General features: G+C 39.2%; 1 protein-coding gene and 1 long non-coding RNA gene across 4 annotated transcripts in view; one reads left to right on the forward strand and one right to left on the reverse strand.

The window, feature by feature from the left end:
* Window positions 1–20912, reverse strand: part of LOC142861627 (uncharacterized) — a 355037-nt gene that overhangs the window by 21713 nt on the left and 312412 nt on the right. The window lies entirely within an intron of this gene.
* The window catches only part of CLUL1 (clusterin like 1), a 28684-nt gene continuing 9039 nt past the window's right edge, over window positions 1268–20912 (forward strand). Inside the window, exons 1-6 of one of the 3 annotated variants that reach the window (XM_075993767.1) lie at window positions 1268–1342; window positions 2263–2381; window positions 4116–4264; window positions 9800–9967; window positions 11834–12266; window positions 16183–16320. In XM_075993767.1, the coding sequence (XP_075849882.1) occupies window positions 1269–1342; window positions 2263–2381; window positions 4116–4264; window positions 9800–9967; window positions 11834–12266; window positions 16183–16320 (1081 nt within the window). In that variant the 5' untranslated portion in view covers window position 1268. Of the gene's footprint in view, window positions 1381–2262; window positions 2382–4115; window positions 4265–9799; window positions 9968–11833; window positions 12267–16182; window positions 16321–20912 lie in introns of all 3 variants that reach the window. The other 2 variants (XM_075993769.1, XM_012746247.3) reach the window with 2 other exon arrangements.

A 20912-nucleotide genomic window follows, 5' to 3' on the forward strand; every position in this document is an offset into this window, starting at 1 on the left:
ATTGTAGTTGCTCAAAAGCGACATTAGGCTATTTAAAATAATAATAGTTCAAGTTTTGCTTTGAGCTGGTCTGTTTTCCAGCACAGCTAAGAGGTTTCCAACTAAAACAGAGAGTAATGAAGACAGCTGAAACGGGGTGTGGGCTGGACTTTGGGTGTGTGTCCTGTAATTGCTTTCTGTGCCCGAGTGGAGCAGAGAGACGCTCCAGACTGCATGTTGCCCAGGGACAAGGACCAACTTCTAAGGGCCCCCGAAAGGCAGGTGGACCAGTTCAGAATTGTCAAGGTTGGATGATTCCTGAACAGGGACCAGGATGATCTCAAAACTTCAGTAACCAGAAAGACCTATCACTGTTGATTCTAGAGCTGGCTATCGTGACTAACAGCTCTTCAAGTTGCTTTTATTTATTTATTTATTTTTTAGTTTTTGGAGCCAATGGGGAACACCAAGGCAGTGCAGGCGCCATCCCATCCGACCCCACCTGTGTTCTAAGTTGTTTTTAAATGAATCATTAGGGACATTTTCAGTTCAGCTAATCCAATACAAATGGTTATGGGCTTGAAATACCTATTGCATTGTTTGTATGCTAGATTTTATTACTTTAGTTATATCACTTCATATTAGTCAAAAATGCTGAGCAACTAATGTAAATACTCTTCAAAATGTTTTGTCTAAGAGTTTACTCACTTTCACATTGTTGTGTATAGTATTTCCAATCTAAAAGATTCATTTTGTCTGCATAGAAATATATACAGGGTGCCTCAAAAGTCACCATACATAGGGAAAATGGGAATTGTAGCTAAACATACCTTTATTTACAAAATATTCATTACAAAATTTTACAAAAAATTTTTTTACAAAATTTTTAAAATAATATTTTACAAAATAATTTTTTATAAAATAATGTCTTTACAAAGTAATTTTGTAAAATTTTGTAGTGAATATTTTGTAAACAAAGATATGTTTAACTACAATTTCCCATTTTCCCTCTGTATGATGACTTTTGGGATACCTTAATGGAATATCTTCAATGGAAAAAATTTTTTTTTTTAATTTTAAGACTTTAATGAGTCCCTTTAAAACATGCTTGTGTAAAATAAGGTAGCCCAAGGTCATTGTTCCTGATCATGTACACAGCCTGCCCTCTAGTGTTTCTTTCTGAAACCCTAACAAATTGTAGACCATACTCTTAATCTCAAAATGTTGGGTTAATAGGATTAGAAACTGTGTCATCAAATTAATAGAACAAGGCTAAATCCCTGACACGGATGAAAATTAAAGCACAGAAAAGTGAAGGTTCTTCCAGAAGCTGGTGGCAGCCTCACGGGGGATACATTGCAAAGTTAGTGGTAAATATACTGTATTAAAAACTTTCATTTGGTAAGTAGGGCATTAATAGAGAGGGAAGTTAGTTGAAATGGTCTATGTAAAATGTGATAACTATGTAACTACTAGTACAGTTGTTATTTTATTATAGTATTAGAAAGACATTCTAAATGTTGATTAAATAATGGAGATTTTTGGTTTTTAAAAAATAGCAAATATACATAAAGCAAATAAATATCCCCTTTGGGGAAAATTAGGATCATCCCACTTATATTATAGATTTAACTTGATTAAAGTATACAGTTGTTCTCATTTATTTAACTTTTCTTTGTAAAGCTTTAAACCTTTGTATCTGGAATATTTTAAACTAATATATATCACATTAAACTTAGAAGCAAATTTATCTGAGAAGAAAAACGTGTACACTATATAGTGTGATGAGTTTTATAAGAAGTATGAGAAAAATGTGTGAAGCTGTTTCTGCTCTCATAAAAAAAAAATAAGTGGTGAATTACTGTAGGTAAAAACTCACTTGAAGACTAAGAATTTTGGAGGAAAAAAAAATCCCTCTAACATATTCTAATTAATTCTGTGTTTAGAGATGTTTACTGTTGGCGGGGAAATAAAATGCAGTTTGGGCTCTATGGGGCTGTCATGCACACTATCCATTGCCTTGAATTTCAAGTACTTCAGATGGTGACCTTATTTAACTGTCAAGAAGAATGTAAACTAATAGGGACTCGGGTTTGTTTGTTTGTTTGTTTTTAGCTTATATTTCAAGCTTCCTTATGTCTCAGGCACATTAGCATAAGTTGTCTAAAGTCATAAAGAAAAATTGGCACAAAAATGCTTTGGAGCACCATGTGTTTTCAATTGATGCTGACCGACACTAACCTAATGGAAGTCATTTGATGTGGGTTTATTTTTCCTTTGCAGTAACAGCGGGAACATGAAGCCGCCACTCTTGGTGTTTATTGTGTATCTGCTGTGGTTGAAAGAGTGTCCCTGTGCACCTACTTGGAAGGATAAAACTGCTGTCGGTGGAAACCTGAAGAGTACGTTGGTTTCTTACCTGTGCTGTGTCCTGTTTGCATGTTGGCATGTCCTGCTGGCGTCTGTAGCGAGCTGCACTTGCGAGATAACCATATTCACTACGTTTCACGGTGAAACGTTCTGCAGGCACTTAAATCGAGTCGTCGTGATGCCAAACATCTGGATAAAAATAGAAAATTCCAATCAAGTCTCTGCAAGTGTTCACATTTCCAGATGTTTGTATCGTGTAGATAAAACTTGCCAACTTTTTGACTGCATTTTTTTTGTTATCATCCAGATGGTTGGTGTCATCTCAGCACGGCTGTAATGAACAGTGAAATACTTTTCGAGCATTTGAAAAATTTAAACAATTAGAGTAATCTGTGCAGTTATTCTTAAGCTAGTGAAAAAATGGGTTGTACATAATGTCATTGAATCTGGTTGTTCTGCAGCCATTAACTTGCAACCTATGCTTGGTGATATATGCTTTGGGTACTTAACACTTAGAAGATAAATTTGCTAAAATATAGCTCATTTGGGGTCTATAATTAAATCCAGAGGCAAGAGTAAGCTCCTTAGGAGGCCACATTGACTATTGTGAAGTGAGAATGACAATGAATTTTTTTTTTTTTTTTTTTTTTTGAGACAGAGTCTCGCTTTGTTGTCCAGGCTAGAGTGAGTGCCGTGGCGTCAGCCTAGCTCACAGCAACCTCACACTCCTGGGCTCGAGCGATCCTTCTGCCTCAGCCTCCCGAGTAGCTGGGACTACAGGCATGCGCCACCATGCCCGGCTAATTTTTTTTTTTATATACATATCAGTTGGCCAATTACTTTATTTCTATTTTTATAGTAGAGACGGGGTCTCGCTCTTGCTCAGGCTGGTTTTGAACTCCTGACCTTGAGCAATCCGCCCGCCTCGGCCTCCCAGAGAGCTAGGATTACAGGCGTGAGCCACCGCGCCCGGCCGACAATGAATTTTTTTAATTAAAGGTGTATAAGGCCTAGGCGTGCTGGCTCATACCTGTAATCCTAGCACTTTGGGAGGATGAGGCAAGAGGATCACTTGAGTCCAGGAGTTCGAGACCAGCCTGGGCAATAAAGTGAGACACCTGTCTCTATAAAAATTTTAAAAATTAGCTGGGTGTGGTGGTGCACACCTACAGTCCCAGCTACTCCAGAGGCTGAAGCAGGAGGATGCTTGAGCTCAGGAGTTCAAGGTTACAGTGAGCTATGATCCTGCTACTATACTCCAGCCTAACAGAGCCAGATCCCAGCTCTTAAAAAGAAAAAAAAGGTATATGAGAGACACCCACTAGGTCATTAAGGCATCTCATATTATATGAGATACTTTTTAGGTTTGATGCCTCCTTGGAAGGTAATTGAAACTGAAAGAAAGAGAAATTGTTCACTGTTTGAGATCCCCAGCTGGGCATTAATAATAAATTGTGAAGAAAATTTAAAATTTTGTCTAATATAAACACACTTAAAGAAAAAAAAATGGATAAATGAAAACAGGGCCAGAGGAAAATGACAAGAATGAGGTTAAGTGAACTCTGACTCATTTAGGAGCTCACGAGGGAGGAACAGAAGGGATTGTCCACGTGGCAGCCGACAGCTAATTCATTACGATCTGCTTTCAGAGTATGAGGCTATGAAAGAACAATTAAGCCTCTATTTAGGGAACATGAAACATTGGTGAATTCATTGTTTTGTAATACGGTCAGGTCTCAAAGAAAATACTGCACTGTGTCCTTCAGGTTTTTCTGAGGCTGGGGAGATAGATGTGGACGAAGAGGTGAAGAAGGCCTTAATTGGTATTAAACAGATGAAAATCATGATGGAAAAAAAAGAGGAGGAACACACCAATCTAATGAAAACCCTGAAGAAATGCAAAGCAGATAAGCAGGTACAGTAATTAAAAATAATATCTGTTCTCAAACAGATCTGGACCATAAATACTGTATTTGTTAGTGCAATTGATGAATTACTTATTTTTCCTAATAATATATTTTCTGGAGAGCTGCTTTTATTAGAGGAAAAGTTTGAAGGAAACTTCAAATTTCTTCAAAGAACCATGTTCCTTGTAGAATAGGCTTTTGCAGGACTCCAAACCCAGGAATTTGGGAAATTCATCTCTGAGAAATGCTGCTTTCTCAAAAATACTTTATTCTTAATCCTTTCTGTGTTAGGATATTGAGTCAGAAGTATTCAAGGAGTTTTTGGCTAGATTAGTGGTCTCCAAAGTTTTTGATCTGTCAATCCTATTATGAAAAATAATTGTTAGCACTCATTCCTAACTGTATGCATGTTAATTTATTTATAAACTAGATACATGAATTGCTATTATTAATATCTCAAGGCACAATAGACATTTGGGGTGAGATTCATCGTTAGGATGGATATAAATCCATATTTCAAATAATCTTCTAGACATTTTGAAACTTTTAACCGACTTGTCAAATCTGATTAGATCATCATAGTTCTACTTTGTCACATGGCATGTAAAGATCTCATGACCAGGCCGGGCGCAGTGGCTCACGCCTGTAATCCTAGCTCTGGGAGGCCGAGGTGGGCGGATTGCTCGAGGTCAGGAGTTCAAAACCAGCCTGAGCAAGAGTGAGACCCCGTCTCTACTATAAATAGAAAGAAATTAATTGGCCAACTAATATATATACAAAAAATTAGCTGGACATGGTGGCGCATGCCTGTAGTCCCAGGTACTTGGGAGGCTGAGGCAGAAGGATCACTTGAGCCCGGGAGTTTGAGGTTGCTGTGAGCTAGGCTGACACCACGGCACTCACTCTAGCCTGGGCAACAAAGCGAGACTCTGTCTCAAAAAAAAAAATAATAAAATAATAAAAATAAAATAAAAATTAAAAAAAAAGATCTCACGACCAACCATCAGCTCTGTCATTCATATTTTCTCCACCTGAACTTAAATTTCCATTTTTTTTAATCTGCTGAATCTTTCTTTTTGTTTTGTCAAGAATCTTTTTAAGTTTTCTATTTAGTTAAGGTTGGTTAAAACTAGATAATAAAATCCATCAGTCCACCTGAGTCCTTTTAAACGGCAATTCACTGCAATTGGCTTCAAGTGAACAGAGAGGGAGCCATGGCCAATGAATGCTTCTGGAATGTGGAAGGGGCCTCTCTTTCTCAAAGTTCCCACGTGCAGTCAGCCACACAGTGTCTAACATAAGCACCTCAAGAGAGTACCAGTGTATATTAAATAATATATCAGCCTAATCCATTTTGAAAATTTCAAATAGCTTTGCTTAATAACATTAGCCCAAACTATGTATTTTACCAACAGAGAATACATATTATATTCAAATGTCCTTGGATAGATATTAAAAATTATTTCTATCCTATAGTATAAACTACAGTGCATAGCTTATAGTTTAATAACATTAACAATTAACACTCAAAACAATTAAATTTGTGAGGGTTATTTTCCAACATTACCCTTAAAGAGGAAATAAAAACCATCACAAAAGTAATTTGAAAGATACTTGAAATTTTAATATTAAGAGTAAATTTTTATTTTTATTTGTTTTTAAATGTTAAATTGTGGTAAAATACACATAAAATTTATCCTCTTAACCATTTTTAAGTGGACTATTCAGTAGTGTTAAATACATTGACAATGTTGTACAGCCAATCTCCAGAATTCTTTGCATCATGTGAAAAACTGAGTCTATACAGATTAAATGATGCCCCATTGACCCTCAGCCAATGTTTTAGTTAAAAAAACAAGTAGAAGTTCTAATACTTCCTACTTATACCTGTATATCTAAAGTTGGGGCCGGGCGCGGTGGCTCACGCCTATAATCCTAGCACTCTGGGAGGCCAAGGCGGGCAGATTGCTCGAGGTCAGGAGTTCGAAACCAGCCTGAGCAAGAGCGAGACCCCGTCTCTACTATAAATAGAAAGAAATTAATTGGCCAACTAATATATATAGAAGAAATTAGCCGGCCATGGTGGCACATGCCTGTAGTCCCAGCTACTTGGGAGGCTGAGGCAGGAGGATTGCTTGAGCCCAGGAGTTTGAGGTTGCTGTGAGCTAGGCTGACGCCATGGCACTCACTCTAGCCTGGGCAACAAAGTGAGACTCTGTCTCAAAAAAATAAAAATAAAGTTGGGAACCACCAAATTCTAGATGGCTGCTCGCATCACTTTATTTCTGCACATCGTGGCCTCTGGGAGTCCATTATGCAACTGGTTTGTCAGCCTGTCACCAGACTGGTTGCTGTTGGAGCCACACCTACCAACCGAGTCAGGCAGGGCTCCTGGCAAGAAAAGGAGATTGCTTGACCAGCAGCTGCAAGCCATCTTCCCTTTTGGCAGCAATCAAAAGATTTTGAGAAAAAGAAAAAAAAAAAAAAAGAAAAAAATAATAAAAAAAAAAGAAAAAAAAAAGAAAAAAAAATAATAAAAAAAAAAGATTTTGAGGAAATCTTTTTTCCCCAGCTGGAGGGGCTTCCACGTTTTCCTCTTCATCAGGAAAACGTGGAAGCCCCTCCAGCTGGGTTCTCCCCTGGTGGGCTTGTGAACCTGGCCATCTGGGAATTGTGACACTAGATATCATTAATAGACCCTTTACACAACACATTATCACATGGAATGCTTTGAACATCTGGGTAAGCTGTTACTTTCATTTTACAGCTAAGAAAACGGGAGTGTGAGATGTTAATTAACATGCTACTGCACTACTGAACCAATGAACCCGGAGAGAGACCGCAGACCACGGGACTTTCTGTTTTTCTTAGTTTTCCTGAGCCTCCTGGCAAGGGAAATAGGGTATGGGACTATAGAAAGAACATTCCAATTTGGGGCAGGTCGAGTAAACAAATGTTGGGTCTGTTGTAGCTCTGAAGAATCCCAGGAACTAGTAGAATTTTTATTTACTCTGAAAAACCTACTTATTGTATAAAAATTCATTGAATTATACTGTTAAGTTTAGGGCAATTAGAAAGTTAATTTTTTCAAAAAACCTGTTTATCCCTGAGTCCCCCTTCCTAAAATTACTTTAATCCTAGAATAAAAGGTCAGTTTAGACAAATTAGGAGTTGGCAAACAGGGTGTTGGTACCACCATGCCTCCCAGTCCTGGGCTCCAGCCATCCTCGGGTGACCCAGAGTCCTCACCGTCCCCTTCCTCATCCCAGGGAGGGGTCCCTGTTACTATTTAAGTGAGAACATCTGAAACTTACTCTTCCTAAAGTAGGAAGCCCTGGAGTAGCTTAGGTTAGTTTGCCCCCACACCGGGTTTATATGGTACTTTTGATACGCTGTAAACCATAGGAATAGAGTTCCAAGCATGGGCTCTGTCAGTTGGAATATTTAGCAGGAATGGAGAAGATATTCTTAAACCAGAGATCTACTTCCTCCATAGCAACATTTTATTTCCAAAACTGGGGACGTGTGATTTGGTAAATGGTTTTTGTTATGCTTCTACGGGATGAATGGAAGGAAGTGTGAGCATACTAATTATTACAATGTCCTGGGTGCCTGCCTTGCTTGTTCATCTTCTACAATGTAAAAGCCTTGAGGCTGGGCTCAGTGGCTCACGCCTGTAATCCTAGCACTCTGGGAGGCGGAGGTGGGGTGGATTGTTGGAGCTGAAGAGTTTGAGACCAGCCAGAGTGGGAATGAGACCCTTCCCACCCCACCCCCTGTCTCCACTTAAAAAAAAAAAAAAACACCTTGAGAAGTAGGTCTTATTATTCCTACTTGCTAATGAGGAGACTGAGGCTTAGAGATACTAAGTAATTTACTGAAGGGTACAGAGTGAGTGTAGCGTGGAATTGGTAATATTAGGATTTTGATTTATGAGGACAATGAGTATACTATTCAGAATTGGGACTGATAGAGAAAATCCCGGGGGACTGTTGCTACTCAGGGTGAAATCACCGTTCTTAAGAAGATGTAGTATTGCAAAATTGTTCTGCAAAGCTCCAGGACACACACACACACACACAAACACACAATCCTGTCTGGGTCACAAGTGCATTTTGGCAGGCTGGGGCTGTGCCATTTTTCTCATGTGGTCTGTAGCAAATGTTATCTGGCTTAGCACCAAAACTTTCAATGAGGGCACCTGAAAAATCCCAGCCAGGCAAAGAAGATTGTCAGTGCCTGGGTAATTCTTTGGGCTTGACATGCCAGGAAAGGGTGATTTTTTTTTTCTTTTCCATTGGGTAAAAAGGCATAATAAAATGGTTTGAAGTACATAAACTCTTCACCCGCATGCATTTTGATTTAAAGCAGTCGCCTTTAGCTCTGAGGCTGTCTCCTTATGGACGGATCCATTCTACCCCTCATTCTCCTGAACCATATCTCTGACACGGGAGGGGCCAGGCTTCAGAAGTCCACACTAGCAGGGAGACTGGGGTCAGGCAGGCGTCCAGGAAGAAAGGCCCATTGTGCCATGGTGCTGGCCTGTGGGGAACTCCAGGAGAGGGCGGAGACCTGCAGGGACAGGTGTCACTGCTGCTGGGTTCCTTCCCACCCCAGCAGGGCCTGGCCAAGTTCGGCAAGCACCGCGAGGTGGAGTGCTCAGAACACGGACAAAAAAAATGAAGATGGTCCAAAGACGGCATCTCTGCAATTGGAATGTAACTCAGTGGGTAAATTTGATTTGCTGTACAAGAATTGCACTTCCTTGCGATGTTTAAGAACATATAACAGGCCGGGCACGGTGGCTCACGCCTGTAATCCTAGCACTCTGCGAGGCCGAGGCGGGAGGATTGCTCAAGGTCAGGAGTTCCAAACCAGCCTGAGCAAGACCGAGACCCTGTCTCTACTATAAAAATAGAAAGAAATTAATTGGCCAACTAATATATATAGAAAAAATTAGCCGGGCATGGTGGCACATGCCTGGAATCCCAGCTACTCAGGAGGCTGAGGCAGCAGGATTGCTTGAGCCCAGGAGTTTGAGGTTGCTGTGAGCTAGGCTGACACCACAGCACTCACTCTAGCCTGGGCAACAAAGTGAGACTCTGTCTCAAAGAAAAAAAGCAAAAAAAACATATAACAATTAAAGGCAGCATAAATGAACTTTAAAGCCTCACTTCCAATCTCCCTTGGACTAGATGTGAAAACAGACAAGTCAACAAGCAAATCCCAGTTGTTCCCTAGATGGGGATGGCATCTTCATTGTGGGCTCACTCACATCTAGTGTAACGCCTGTCACATAGCAAACACTCAATAAATACTTGTTGAAAGAACGACCCGATGAATAAGATTTGCAGTCTTGCATAGGGATCAGTCAGTGCTCTTAATCAAACAGAAAGCATTAGAGATCTGTCAGCTGCCAGGGGTCTGAAGGAGAAAGACTGAAGAATTAGTTTAGAATATACACATTTCAAAGGGTCAAATAAAATAAGGTATACATAGAATCATGAGATGGAAATAGGACTTCTGTTTCTACTTTTAATTAGGAGGCCCTGAAACTTATGAATGAAGTTCAAGAACATCTGGAGGAAGAAGAGAGGCTATGCCAGCTGTCTTTGGCGGATTCCTGGGATGAATGCAGGTCTTGCCTGGAAAGTAACTGCATGAGATTTCATACAACCTGCCAACCTAGTAGGTCCTCTGTGAAAAATACGGTAAGAGAAAAATAGAGCTCAAGATTTCGTAGTTCTTAAGGCACCTACTTCAGCTTACATTTTTATTAATTTATATTAATATTTAGAATAGAGATAGATAGGCCAATAGAATACTGGCATTTTGCATTCTCATATCTGACCCTAATGCTTATGTATCATCACCTGTGTATATGCAATTTATAAGTTAGAACATCCATTCACTATTTATCCTTCCTTTTAATGACAGTGTATGTGTCTCTCTTTGAAACACCCTGACTTTCTGCCTTGTATTTGTTATTCATGAACACGTTCCCACTAGATTGTAAGCTCTTTGAGGGCAGTGGTCATATCTTATTTGTCTTCATTTGAGCATTTTAGGCATCCAATAAACATTATTGAATTGCATTTTGAATCACAGTATTGCAGTCTCTGATTTCAGTCTGCTTTAATTTTTTGCCCTGGAGGCCAAATATTTGAAGACATTCTCTGCCTCCTGAATCTTTCCTTCAATGTGCTTGCCCTCTTATATGCAGCATGCACACACATGTGCATACAGGCATACACACACACTCTTTCATATCCCCTTTTGCCCTATCCATGTATGTCCTGTAGGACTGGCATGCTTTCTTTTTTGTCCTCTTTGGCTATCTTCTGGGTGGAGGGAATCACAGATGGTAGTGACCTGAATAGGATGAGCTGTGCCCCATAAAAGGCTCTAATTGGCCTGGGTTTCCCTCCTCTTTCAAGCAGTGAGCTGAATTAAGTGAATTAAGTGGAATTTTACTCTCCATGTTAGAGCAGGCACTAATTAGCGTATGCTCCTGGCTTGGCCATGCCATACTCAATTACAAAGGGAGCAAACTCTAGGAGAATGAATGTGCCAAGTCAATTTGCCTCCACTGTTCGTTGCATCTGCTCTATTTTAGAGCCACTGTCACTCTTTTATACACCAGAATATGGTGGAATGAGCACCAGCTGAAAGTCCGGAGATTTGTGGGCTCTTCTCATCTGGGCCACTTGTGTGATCTTATAACATTTTCTTGGGGCTTTTAAGTTTTGTTTTCGTGAATGGAGTCAAGTAAATAGAAGCCGGCCGAGGGGGAGGCAAGTATTCTACCCAGATTACTTTCTGAGAAAGGCATGAGTCCTCTAAAACGTCTTGGAGAATTCTTTACAAAGCACAGGGCAGTAATAGTTCAATAGCTGATAACAGTTAACACACCCGCATCACTAGCGTATAAGGGCAACTATGGTCTGCCCAGACCTGCGTGCCACACAGATGAAGCAGAGCATAGTGCAACTGCTGGAATACCTTCTTCCAGTGAGTGATTCCAGAAATTCTACAATTACAGCTTCATTCCTTTGACTATAGCCAAGGAGGGCTTTGATCACTGCTAACATGTAACCTATTAAGCTGTATTGAGCATCTAGTTGAATGTAGGTGTGTTTCCTGTCCATAGGCTAATTTACAAGATGGGAAAGAGAAAAGTATAAAGACACTAATGACATTCTACTGAAAATTATTTTTTAAAAAAAGAACTAAGAGGTGAAAAGAGCCTTCTTCACAGTTTTTAGGCAATCTCCACCATGCCTTATATAGGCAATGGCATGCCAACTGTCACCAGCTTGCCAACAGTATTGAAAACTTGACCTTTTAAGGCGATTGATGAGCAAACATAAACCAGGAGGAATTTCAGATCCTATTTCCTCAAAGTCAAATCCAGGCACAAGAGTGTTAATAAATTATTTTAAAATTAATCACCTTTTCCTAGCATACCCAGAATGGTTCTTGATTTGGAACGACTACTGTAAGTTGACTTTAAAATTTGCAATAAGAAATGATCCAGAAAGAAAATAAATGTTTTATTTCTGTCCCCCACCCCACAGATTGAACAGTTTTTTAGGAAGATATATCAATTTCTATTTCCTCTCCTTGAAGAAGATGAAGCAGATCTCCCCGTCAGTGAAAAGTCCATTGAGGAAGATGCACAATTGACCCAAATGGAGGACGTGTTCAGCCAGTTGACCATGGATGTGAAATCTCTCTTTAACAGGAGTTTCAACGTCTTTAAACAGATGCAGCAAGAATTTGACCAGGCTTTTCAATCATATTTCACTTCAGATACAGACTCAATTGAGTCTTACTTTTTTCCAGCTTTATCTAAAGACCCAACAAAAAAAGCGGATATTGTGCAAACTTGGGACCTTCCCAACTTCTTCCAGCTGTTTTGTAATTTCAGTCTCTCTATTTACGAAAGTGTCAGTGAAACAATTAGTGAGACACTGAATGCAATAGAAGATTTACCAACACAAAACAAAGGCAAGTATTAAAAGATTACTTTTACTTAGATGTCTGAAATCAAGTTGTGTGTAGCTTTGGAAATGGTAGACATTTCTGAGTCATTCCATAGCGTTTCTTCAAGTGACAGCTTATGGATAATCAAAGTTTCAGAGCCTCTTAAAAGAAGCTTTGAAGTCTGCCAAACACCATTCCTCTTCCATTGTTCTTCAAAATTCTAGTGCTGTTCTCTCTTTTTAGACCTCATTTTCAAAGCTGAAAGAAGAAAATGCTATTAGGGTGAGAACTTGAAAAAAACAATTCCCTCCTTTATTAAGATGTAGATGTCCAGCTCTATCCTGACTGAACATCAAGGGAGTTTTTTAAAATGGGTCTAGAATCCTCAATTCCCAGTTTGTGAAGGTTAGTCTCACATATAAGCAGAGCAATTTAGTGCCTTCACATCCTTTTCTGAATCACTGTCATTCTTTACCTCATAAAGTTTATGCATAAACCCCAAACTACAGAAATATTACATAAGAATCACCTTATATCAGTACTAATCATGCCTCATAATAATCCACCTTGGCAAAACAATGATGTTTTATGTTTTAAGGCAGAAGATATCTTCTTTGGGCTTCTGCAGAGTAGCTTAGACACAGCATTTTAGAAATGAGAGCTGCCAGTGTGGGCCAAGTGCATTTCCTTGGTTACTGTATTGACCACTAAACAGAGTAAGAGGTTGTTCCCCTCTGAAATGAAAAATAAATCGGGCTCCTTCTAGCTGACTATTTTCCACTTATATCAGCTGTAGCTAGCAACACCTGAATCAGAGTCTCAAAACTGCCATGACATTGCATAACTGGTCTCCATAGAGGAGGGGCTTACCTCACGTGTTTCAGAAACTAAAGCCAGGAAACGATGCATTATATCCATCCAGTCTCATTGTTCCATGAACAGAGAACAGCCACCGTTACTGGAATTGTTGGGGTCTATTGTAGAGTCCCGTAGACTTTTCTTGTAAGGCAGGTGGTTTGTCTGGTATTCCATTCTAAGGTTCCAAATTCATCAAATCTTTAGGAGAAACATCAGGCAGGAAGGCTAAATCTATTCATGCTGGGGTGGTATCAAATACTTTTTGCCTGACCTTTTAAACAGATATCAATTGTCTTGAAATAATATTCAGAATGTGTTCATTAGAGCAAAATAGTGTCCCTCCTTTATATTGTGTAGCAACCTTACACGTGTTGCTACGTTCGGATGTGCACAGAACAGGTAGTGATTAAGACACATGTCAAAATCTAAATAATTTCCCAAATACTCAACTCCTTCCCACCTATCAACTAAGAATGTGGGTTTCCACCATCTGACTCAGCTTCCTCCTCATGCACACAGCTGGGGACCGGCCCCTATTCTCAGCTGCTCATGCACACCCTGCCCATCAGTGACAACCTAGATAGCCAAGATCCCTTACAAATGTAAATATTAAAAAATAGGCCGGGCGAGGTGGCTCACGCCTGTAATCCTAGCTCTCTGGGAGGCCGAGGCGGGCGGATTGCTCGAGGTCAGGAGTTCGAAACCAGCCTGAGCAAGAGCGAGACCCTGTCTCTATTATAAATAGAAAGAAATTAATTGGCCAACTAATATATACAAAAAATTAGCCGGGCATAGTGGCGCATGCCTGTAGTCCCAGCTACTTGGGAGGCTGAGGCTGGAGGATTGCTTGGCCAGGAGTTTGAAGTTGCTGTGAGCTAGGCTGACGCCACGGCACTCACTCTAGCCTGGGCAACAAAGCGAGACTCTGTCTCAAAAAAAAAAAAAAAAAAAAAAATTAAAAAATAAAAAAAAAATCCCAGCAAACAAAGCCTATGTGACACTATTATATTCTTTTTTCTCCAGTAACCCTCCCCTAGCAAGACGGTACACAGCAAGCTCAGCAGAGGAGACATTCTCTTCCCAGATGAGCAAATGTGGGCTATTTATCAAGAGTAGTCAGGCAGGGGCTGTAGGGCATTCGTATGTGGTTTCCATAGCTTTTCTGAACAGGTGGTTGATGAGGACTAAGCCTATTGCCCCTAGAAAATCTGCCAGTGAGTTGACATTTTGAGCTTTGCCCTTGTGGTAGACAAACTAATGACTGCCCAAAGATATCCACACCCTGATCCCCAGAACCTGTGAGTTTACATTACATGGCAAAGAGAATATATGGTTGTAGAAGGAATTAAGGTTGTTTATCCACTGACTTTAAAACAGGGAGATATTTCTGGATTATTGGAGTGGGTTCAATGTAATCACAATGTTCCTTAAAAGTGGAAGAAGGAGGCAGAAGAGAATCAACAGAGATGGCGGCAAGAGAAGGACTCAGCCCTACTTTGCTAGCCTTGAAGGGAGAGGAAGGGGCCATGAGTCAAGGAATGTAGGTGGGGCCTAAAAGCTGGGAATGGTATAGAAAAGGGTTCTCTGAAGCCTCCGCAGTAAACCAGCCCTGCCAACACCTTGATTTTAAGGTATCTTGATTTCAGAAGTCTAAAGTGAGACCTACTTCAGACTTCTGCCCTAGAATACTGTAAAATAATAAATTTGTGCTATCTCACATCACTAAATTTGTGGCAATCTGTTACAGCAGCAATAGGAAACTAATACACACCTCTTGTCAATTACAACTTCCATTTACTGAGCCAGTCCCATGCGTCTGTCAGCCCTCACGGATGGGCCCATTGGTCATGATAGTCCTAAGAGCCAAAACTAGAAAAAGAGCTAAAACTGAATAATGAACACCATTTACAAAAGGGAGGCAATAATAAAAAGTCTCCGAAATATCTTGATATTTAATATTATTTTTTATTTTATTGAGTGTGCTTTCATGTTGGTCTCCATGTGGAAGAATTTCTTTCCTAGCTTGGTCTTTCTAGATCTCAGTTCTTGAATAGCTCTTGTAATTATCTTCACTTCTCTTATAAACCCCTAGAAAGAACAGATGAGATCATGTTCCACTGCACCTCGATACGGTGCTGGATGCTAGGAAATCTGTTTCTAATCCTGCCTTAGAGATTGTTTGCTGACCTTAATTTTCCTGTAGGTGACACAGACAAGCAAGTGGGGAGAGTGGATGATTTATCTTAACGATGGTACTAGAAGTAGCTGCCTAGAAGTGCTCTGAGGTTCTGGTGTGGCTTGACTGAATGAGGTGGTAGATTGTGTCATGGGTGCAGGATGGGGAACTGGTGTCATGAGCACCTGGAATTTGCCATCCTGGATCTATGTACTAGGTATTAATGGAGATGCTGGGAATAAAACAATGATTGTGACACAGCTCCCGACTTCTAGGAGCTCAGTCCAGAGAAAGGAAAATAGATTAGTGGACAATTACATCACCATATCTTAAGTGAAATGTCAGAAGAAGGCACAGAAGAATGACAAAATTAAAATGGCAAGACCAAGTCCTTTCCCTCAAGAGGCTCAGAGTCTAATGAGAAAGATAAGAAAGCAAACACTACATAAAACAGGGATGAATTCTACAGTGGAACTCCTCATAGGGGTCATGTGGGGCAGAGAGGAGGGTTCGGAGGGTTCAGGAAGCAGATGGGAAGAAATGACTTTGTAGTCACCAAATAAATGAAAGCTAACTTCTTCCACCCCATCAAGTCCCTCTTCCAAAACATATTACTATTAATAATCTTCATGATTTCTTCTAGAAATAAAATTATATGCATGAATATATGTATGTGTGTACTAATAATACATTTCTAGTAATGAGATTCCTGGAGTCAGGGATATGTGCAGTTTTTAATAGATGTGAAATTGTCCTAGGAAATGGTTGCACCAACATGCACTCCTATGTTTGAATACAGGAAAAAGATTTTGAAAGCACTGGTAAGAAAAAGCAGTGACATTGTCTCTACTTTATTCAAGTGTAAACTCTAATGACACTAATGTGTATATGATGCATTCCCCGCAGGCCCTGAGCAGGGAGACCTGATTTCAAAGATGTTACCTGCACAGGACGGAAGACTATGTGGGGAACTTGGCCAGAATTTGTCGGGGTGTTTCCAGTTTCATGAAAGATGCCAAAGATGTCAGGATTACCTATCTGAAGGTAAGTAACTACCATTTTCTCAGGATTTCAATAGTATTCTGGACAGATGACATCATCTCACTTTCACAAGCATCATGGGTTCATTTGCCTCCCTTCAAGTACTTTTTCACGGGCTCATTTCCATCTGGGGGTGTTCAACGTAGGTTTATATATATATATATATATATATATGTATCTTTTTTTTTTTTTTTTTTTTTGAGACAGAGTCTCGCTTTGTTGTCCAGGCTAGAGTGAGTGCCATGGCGTCAGCCTAGCTCACAGCAACCTCAAACTCCTGGGCTCGAGCGATCCTTCTGCCTCAGCCTCCCAAGTAGCTGGGACTACAGGCACACGCCACCATGCCTGGCTAATTTTTTTTTTCCTTATATATATATCAGTTGGCCAATTAATTTCTTTCTATTTATAGTAGAGACAGGGTCTCGCTCTTGCTCAGGCTGGTTTTGAACTCCTGACCTTGAGCAATCCGCCCGCCTCGGCCTCCCAGAGAGCTAGGATTACAGGCGTGAGCCACTGCGCCCGGCCGGTTTATATATTTTTATTCTTCCAAAGTATGTCATTCTTTCACTTTCTTTAATTCTCTAATTGTTCTTGTGAAATTTATTACTGATTAAAGACCAAAAAAACCCACTAATATGTGACCTCTAATTAGGTTAGAGGTTAAAAAACCTCTAATATGTAAAAGAGGTCAACAATGAGCAAATTAGGGCAATTCCTCCCTTCTCACTACAAAGGAAATAAAAAACCCACTAATGAAGGAAATCTTTCCATTGTGTAAATCAGTGTTTAGCCAAGTGAGATATTTGTTTGAAAGTGGCATTTATTCTTTTTTGGTGAGTTATCTAATTTATATTTAAATAGGGAAAGTGGCTTCTGCTTATAAGCTCCAAGAAGCCTGTCCCTCCTAGACTTGGCCAAGAGTGACTTTTCTCTCTTTCCTAGCCGGAAATCGTCCTCTTTTTCTTCCATCCCTCCCCTCATCCTTCTTTCCTTCTCCTGACTAAAGTTACTCCTCCTACCTCACCAGGGCCATTTGGCAGATTTTCTTACAAAATACAATAAGAGCTTTTAATTCCTGTTTTTCTGCATTTTATCTTGCTAAAGCCCTAAAGGAAGGAAATTTGGAAAGTGTGGCTAATGGTTTGAGTAGGAGGTTTCAAGACACAGTTAGAAGAACACAACTTAATATCTCAATAAATTGTCCTACGACACTAGCTTGTGATTTGGGGCAAGTCATTTAGATTAGTTGAGTAAATCTGTAAATAAAGGACTTGAGATAATCCTTGAGTCCTAACAAAATTATTCTATAAAGCAAGTTCAGGAAAGATCAGATTATAATTTGTTAGCTGCAAAATGATAGCTCTTGTGCCCTTACATCCTTCACTCTAAAGACCACTGGAGTAGTGTTTACATCTACAGAAAGAGCAGAGGACACAGCCCTTGGAAACTCCCAGTTGGCTTTCTCTCCTCAATCCTCTAACAAGGAATGATTTGCAGCAAATTTAGCTATTTAGAAACAAGGGAGAATAGAACTGTTATGATCTTGAACAACATAATATAGAAAACACTGGTTTATAACGTGTCATCAGATACACCATAATACTAATAAAGGTTACCTTTGGATTTTAAAATTCAGGATAATTTTTTGCCTTTCTGTATTTTCCACATTTTTTACCATAAACATACATATGCTCCTCGACTTACGATGGGGTTGTGTCCTGATAAACCCATCGTTAAGTTGAAAAATCATTTAAGTCAAACCATTATAAATCAGGGACCATTTGTACATGTGTGTACGTGTGATATTAAAACTTGTTAGAAATCTCTAAAACTGGTTTGATTTTTTTTATATAGTATGACTTTTATTTAGTCACCCTGCTCAAGGAACTTGTGCTTTACAGATTAATAATGTTTATTAATGAAATAGGTCTATTACACAAATTAATGCATTGCAGATGGTTCTAAATGTCTAAATGCTTTGCAACTCAACAAGAATAGGTTCCCATTCTAATTTTTGTTGTTCAATTAAACAACAAAAAAGAATTTAATAGAGCCTATTAAATTAGATCAGTATTTGTGTCATTACTAAACCTTTTTAGAGTCAATAATACTCCTCTGTTTGTTTAAAGGTCGCCAGCCTGGGCTCTTCTTTAGAATGCTCAGGTTAGTTGGGCTTGTGGGGGGATCAGATTACAGAGGCCACAGAACAAGGGGCAAGAAACGATCTCTCTCTCCCTCTTCCACTTCATTCTCTCTCATCTTCTTCCTACCTCAGCAGTTGCTCATCCCTCCCCCTTCTTTTGAAAGCAGGATCCATTATATAAATGAACTTGGCTACTCCTCCACATCCCTTTAGGGCCAAATTTTCTTTCCTTGGACACATATACCCTACCTTAGAATGTATATTAGAAAATTTTGACATCTAGAATCTGTCATGGCAGAAAAAGGTTTGGAAAGCTTTGCTCTAAGTAGCTTTGATTCTATATAAACTGGCCCCTTGTGTTGGATTACCCAGAGCAGATGAAGATCTTATTTCTCCTTAATTGCCAGCTGGATGACTCAGCCTCTGGTTCCTCATGTGGAAGATGAGAATAATAGATCAACTTTATCCAGGTCTTTTGAGGATTAAATAAAATGTTTGAAGTATCAGTGATTCTCGTTATTCAAGTATTTGTTTTTTTAAGTCACAGTTACAAGGTTGCATACAGAAACAAATGATTTTATAACAGAAAAATATATACTAACATACTGATCACTTACAAAAATAGTCCCCATAAAGTATCCCATCTATGTATCATTAACATCTATTTACTTCTAGTCAGTTAAAATATTGGATGAATAATCTCTGATTGTCACAAAATGATACAGAATAAATCAGATAGTACAGTATAAATGTATCTGATAATCAGTGTGTGTCGGATAATGGCTACAGTATACATCAGATAATACAGTAAAAATGCAATGTAAGTTGATTGTTACAAAGGTAAAAGATAAAGAATGTCCTAATGTGCTCTCCTACTGTTTAAAACTGTTATTATAAAATGTATTTTATTATAAATGTGTAAAGAATGATATAATAAAAACCTGTGTGCCTACCACTCAGATTAAGAAATAAAACATTTCCAATGCAGATGAAACCCCCACTGTGTCCCCCTTTACATCACATCCCTTTTATCCTCTCAAAAAGGAAACTGCTATTTTGATGTTAGTGCTTATTATTTCCTTGCATTTCTTTAACTCATATCATATATTTATATATATGTGCATATATAATAGATACACACAAATATCATATATAAGCAAATGTTTTATATGTTTTTAATTTTTTATTGTCAAAGTATAATTTTTAAACTTAAAAATATGACTCAGACAAATATAAAATGAGCATATGTCAAAAATTAGTTTAACTTATTAATGAAGAGACTACTGGGCTGTTAGAGCTATGCAAAAAAAATATAAGGGCCGGGCACAGTGGCTCACGCCTGTAATCCTAGCACTCTGGGAGGCTCAGGTGGGTGGATTGCTTGAGGTCAGGAGTTCAAAACCAGCCTGAGCAAGAGTAAGACCCTGTCTCTACTATAAATAGAAAGAAATTAATTGGCCAACTAACATATATAGAAAAAATTAGCCAAGCATGGTGGCGCATGCCTGTAGTCCCAGCTACTTGGGAGGCTGAGGCAGGAGGATTGCTTGAGCCCAGGAGTTTGAGGTTGCCGTGAGCTAGGCTGACGCCATGACACTCACTCTGGCCTGGACAACAAAGTGAGACTGTCTCAAAAAAAAAAAAAAAAAAAAAAATATATATATATATATATATATATGGAAGACCAGAGCATTCATAGTCAAGGAGAGACAGAATGCTGCAATAAGATTACAAAATTAGACACGAAACTAGTTAATAAACTAAAGGGCAATAAAACTGTAACTTTTACAGTTATCTTTTCTATCAGACCAAAATAATCTCCATCTCTACTGGACAAAAAACATTTCCAACTTTTCTTTTTTCTTTTTCTTTTTCTTTCTTTTTTTTTTTTGATACAGTCTCACTCTGTTGCTTGGGCTAGAGTGCCATGGTGTCAGCCTAGCTCACAACAACCTCAAAGTCCTGGGCTCAAGCAATCCTCCTGCCTCAGCCTTCTGAGTAGCTGGGACTACAGGCATGCATCACCATGCCTGGCTAATTTTTTTCTATATATTTTTAGTTGTCCAGCTAATTTCTTTCTATTTTTTTAGTAGAGATGGGGTCTCGCTCTTGCTGAGGCTGGTCTTGAACTTCTGAGCTCAAACGATCTGCCCACCTCGGCCTCGCAGAGTGCTAGGATTACAGGCATGACCCACCACACCTGACCACATTTCCAACTTTTCGATCCATAATTTACATCTAACTTCATAGAGTCCAGCCCTAATCAATAATAAATATTCAGGCCAACAAAGGATCATTTCCCTACAGAATTAAGTGATCTTTGGATGAGCCTCTTAGACAATAATTTAGAACAACATTGAAAGGACATGCAGTCATTTTTTTGCTTTCTTTCCAAGTTCTGGATAATTTTTCTTAATAACATAAATGCTTATGTATTGCTTATGTATTCTTT

Source organism: Microcebus murinus, chromosome 17 (genome assembly GCF_040939455.1).
Source record: "Microcebus murinus isolate Inina chromosome 17, M.murinus_Inina_mat1.0, whole genome shotgun sequence".
NCBI lineage: Eukaryota > Metazoa > Chordata > Mammalia > Primates > Cheirogaleidae > Microcebus > Microcebus murinus.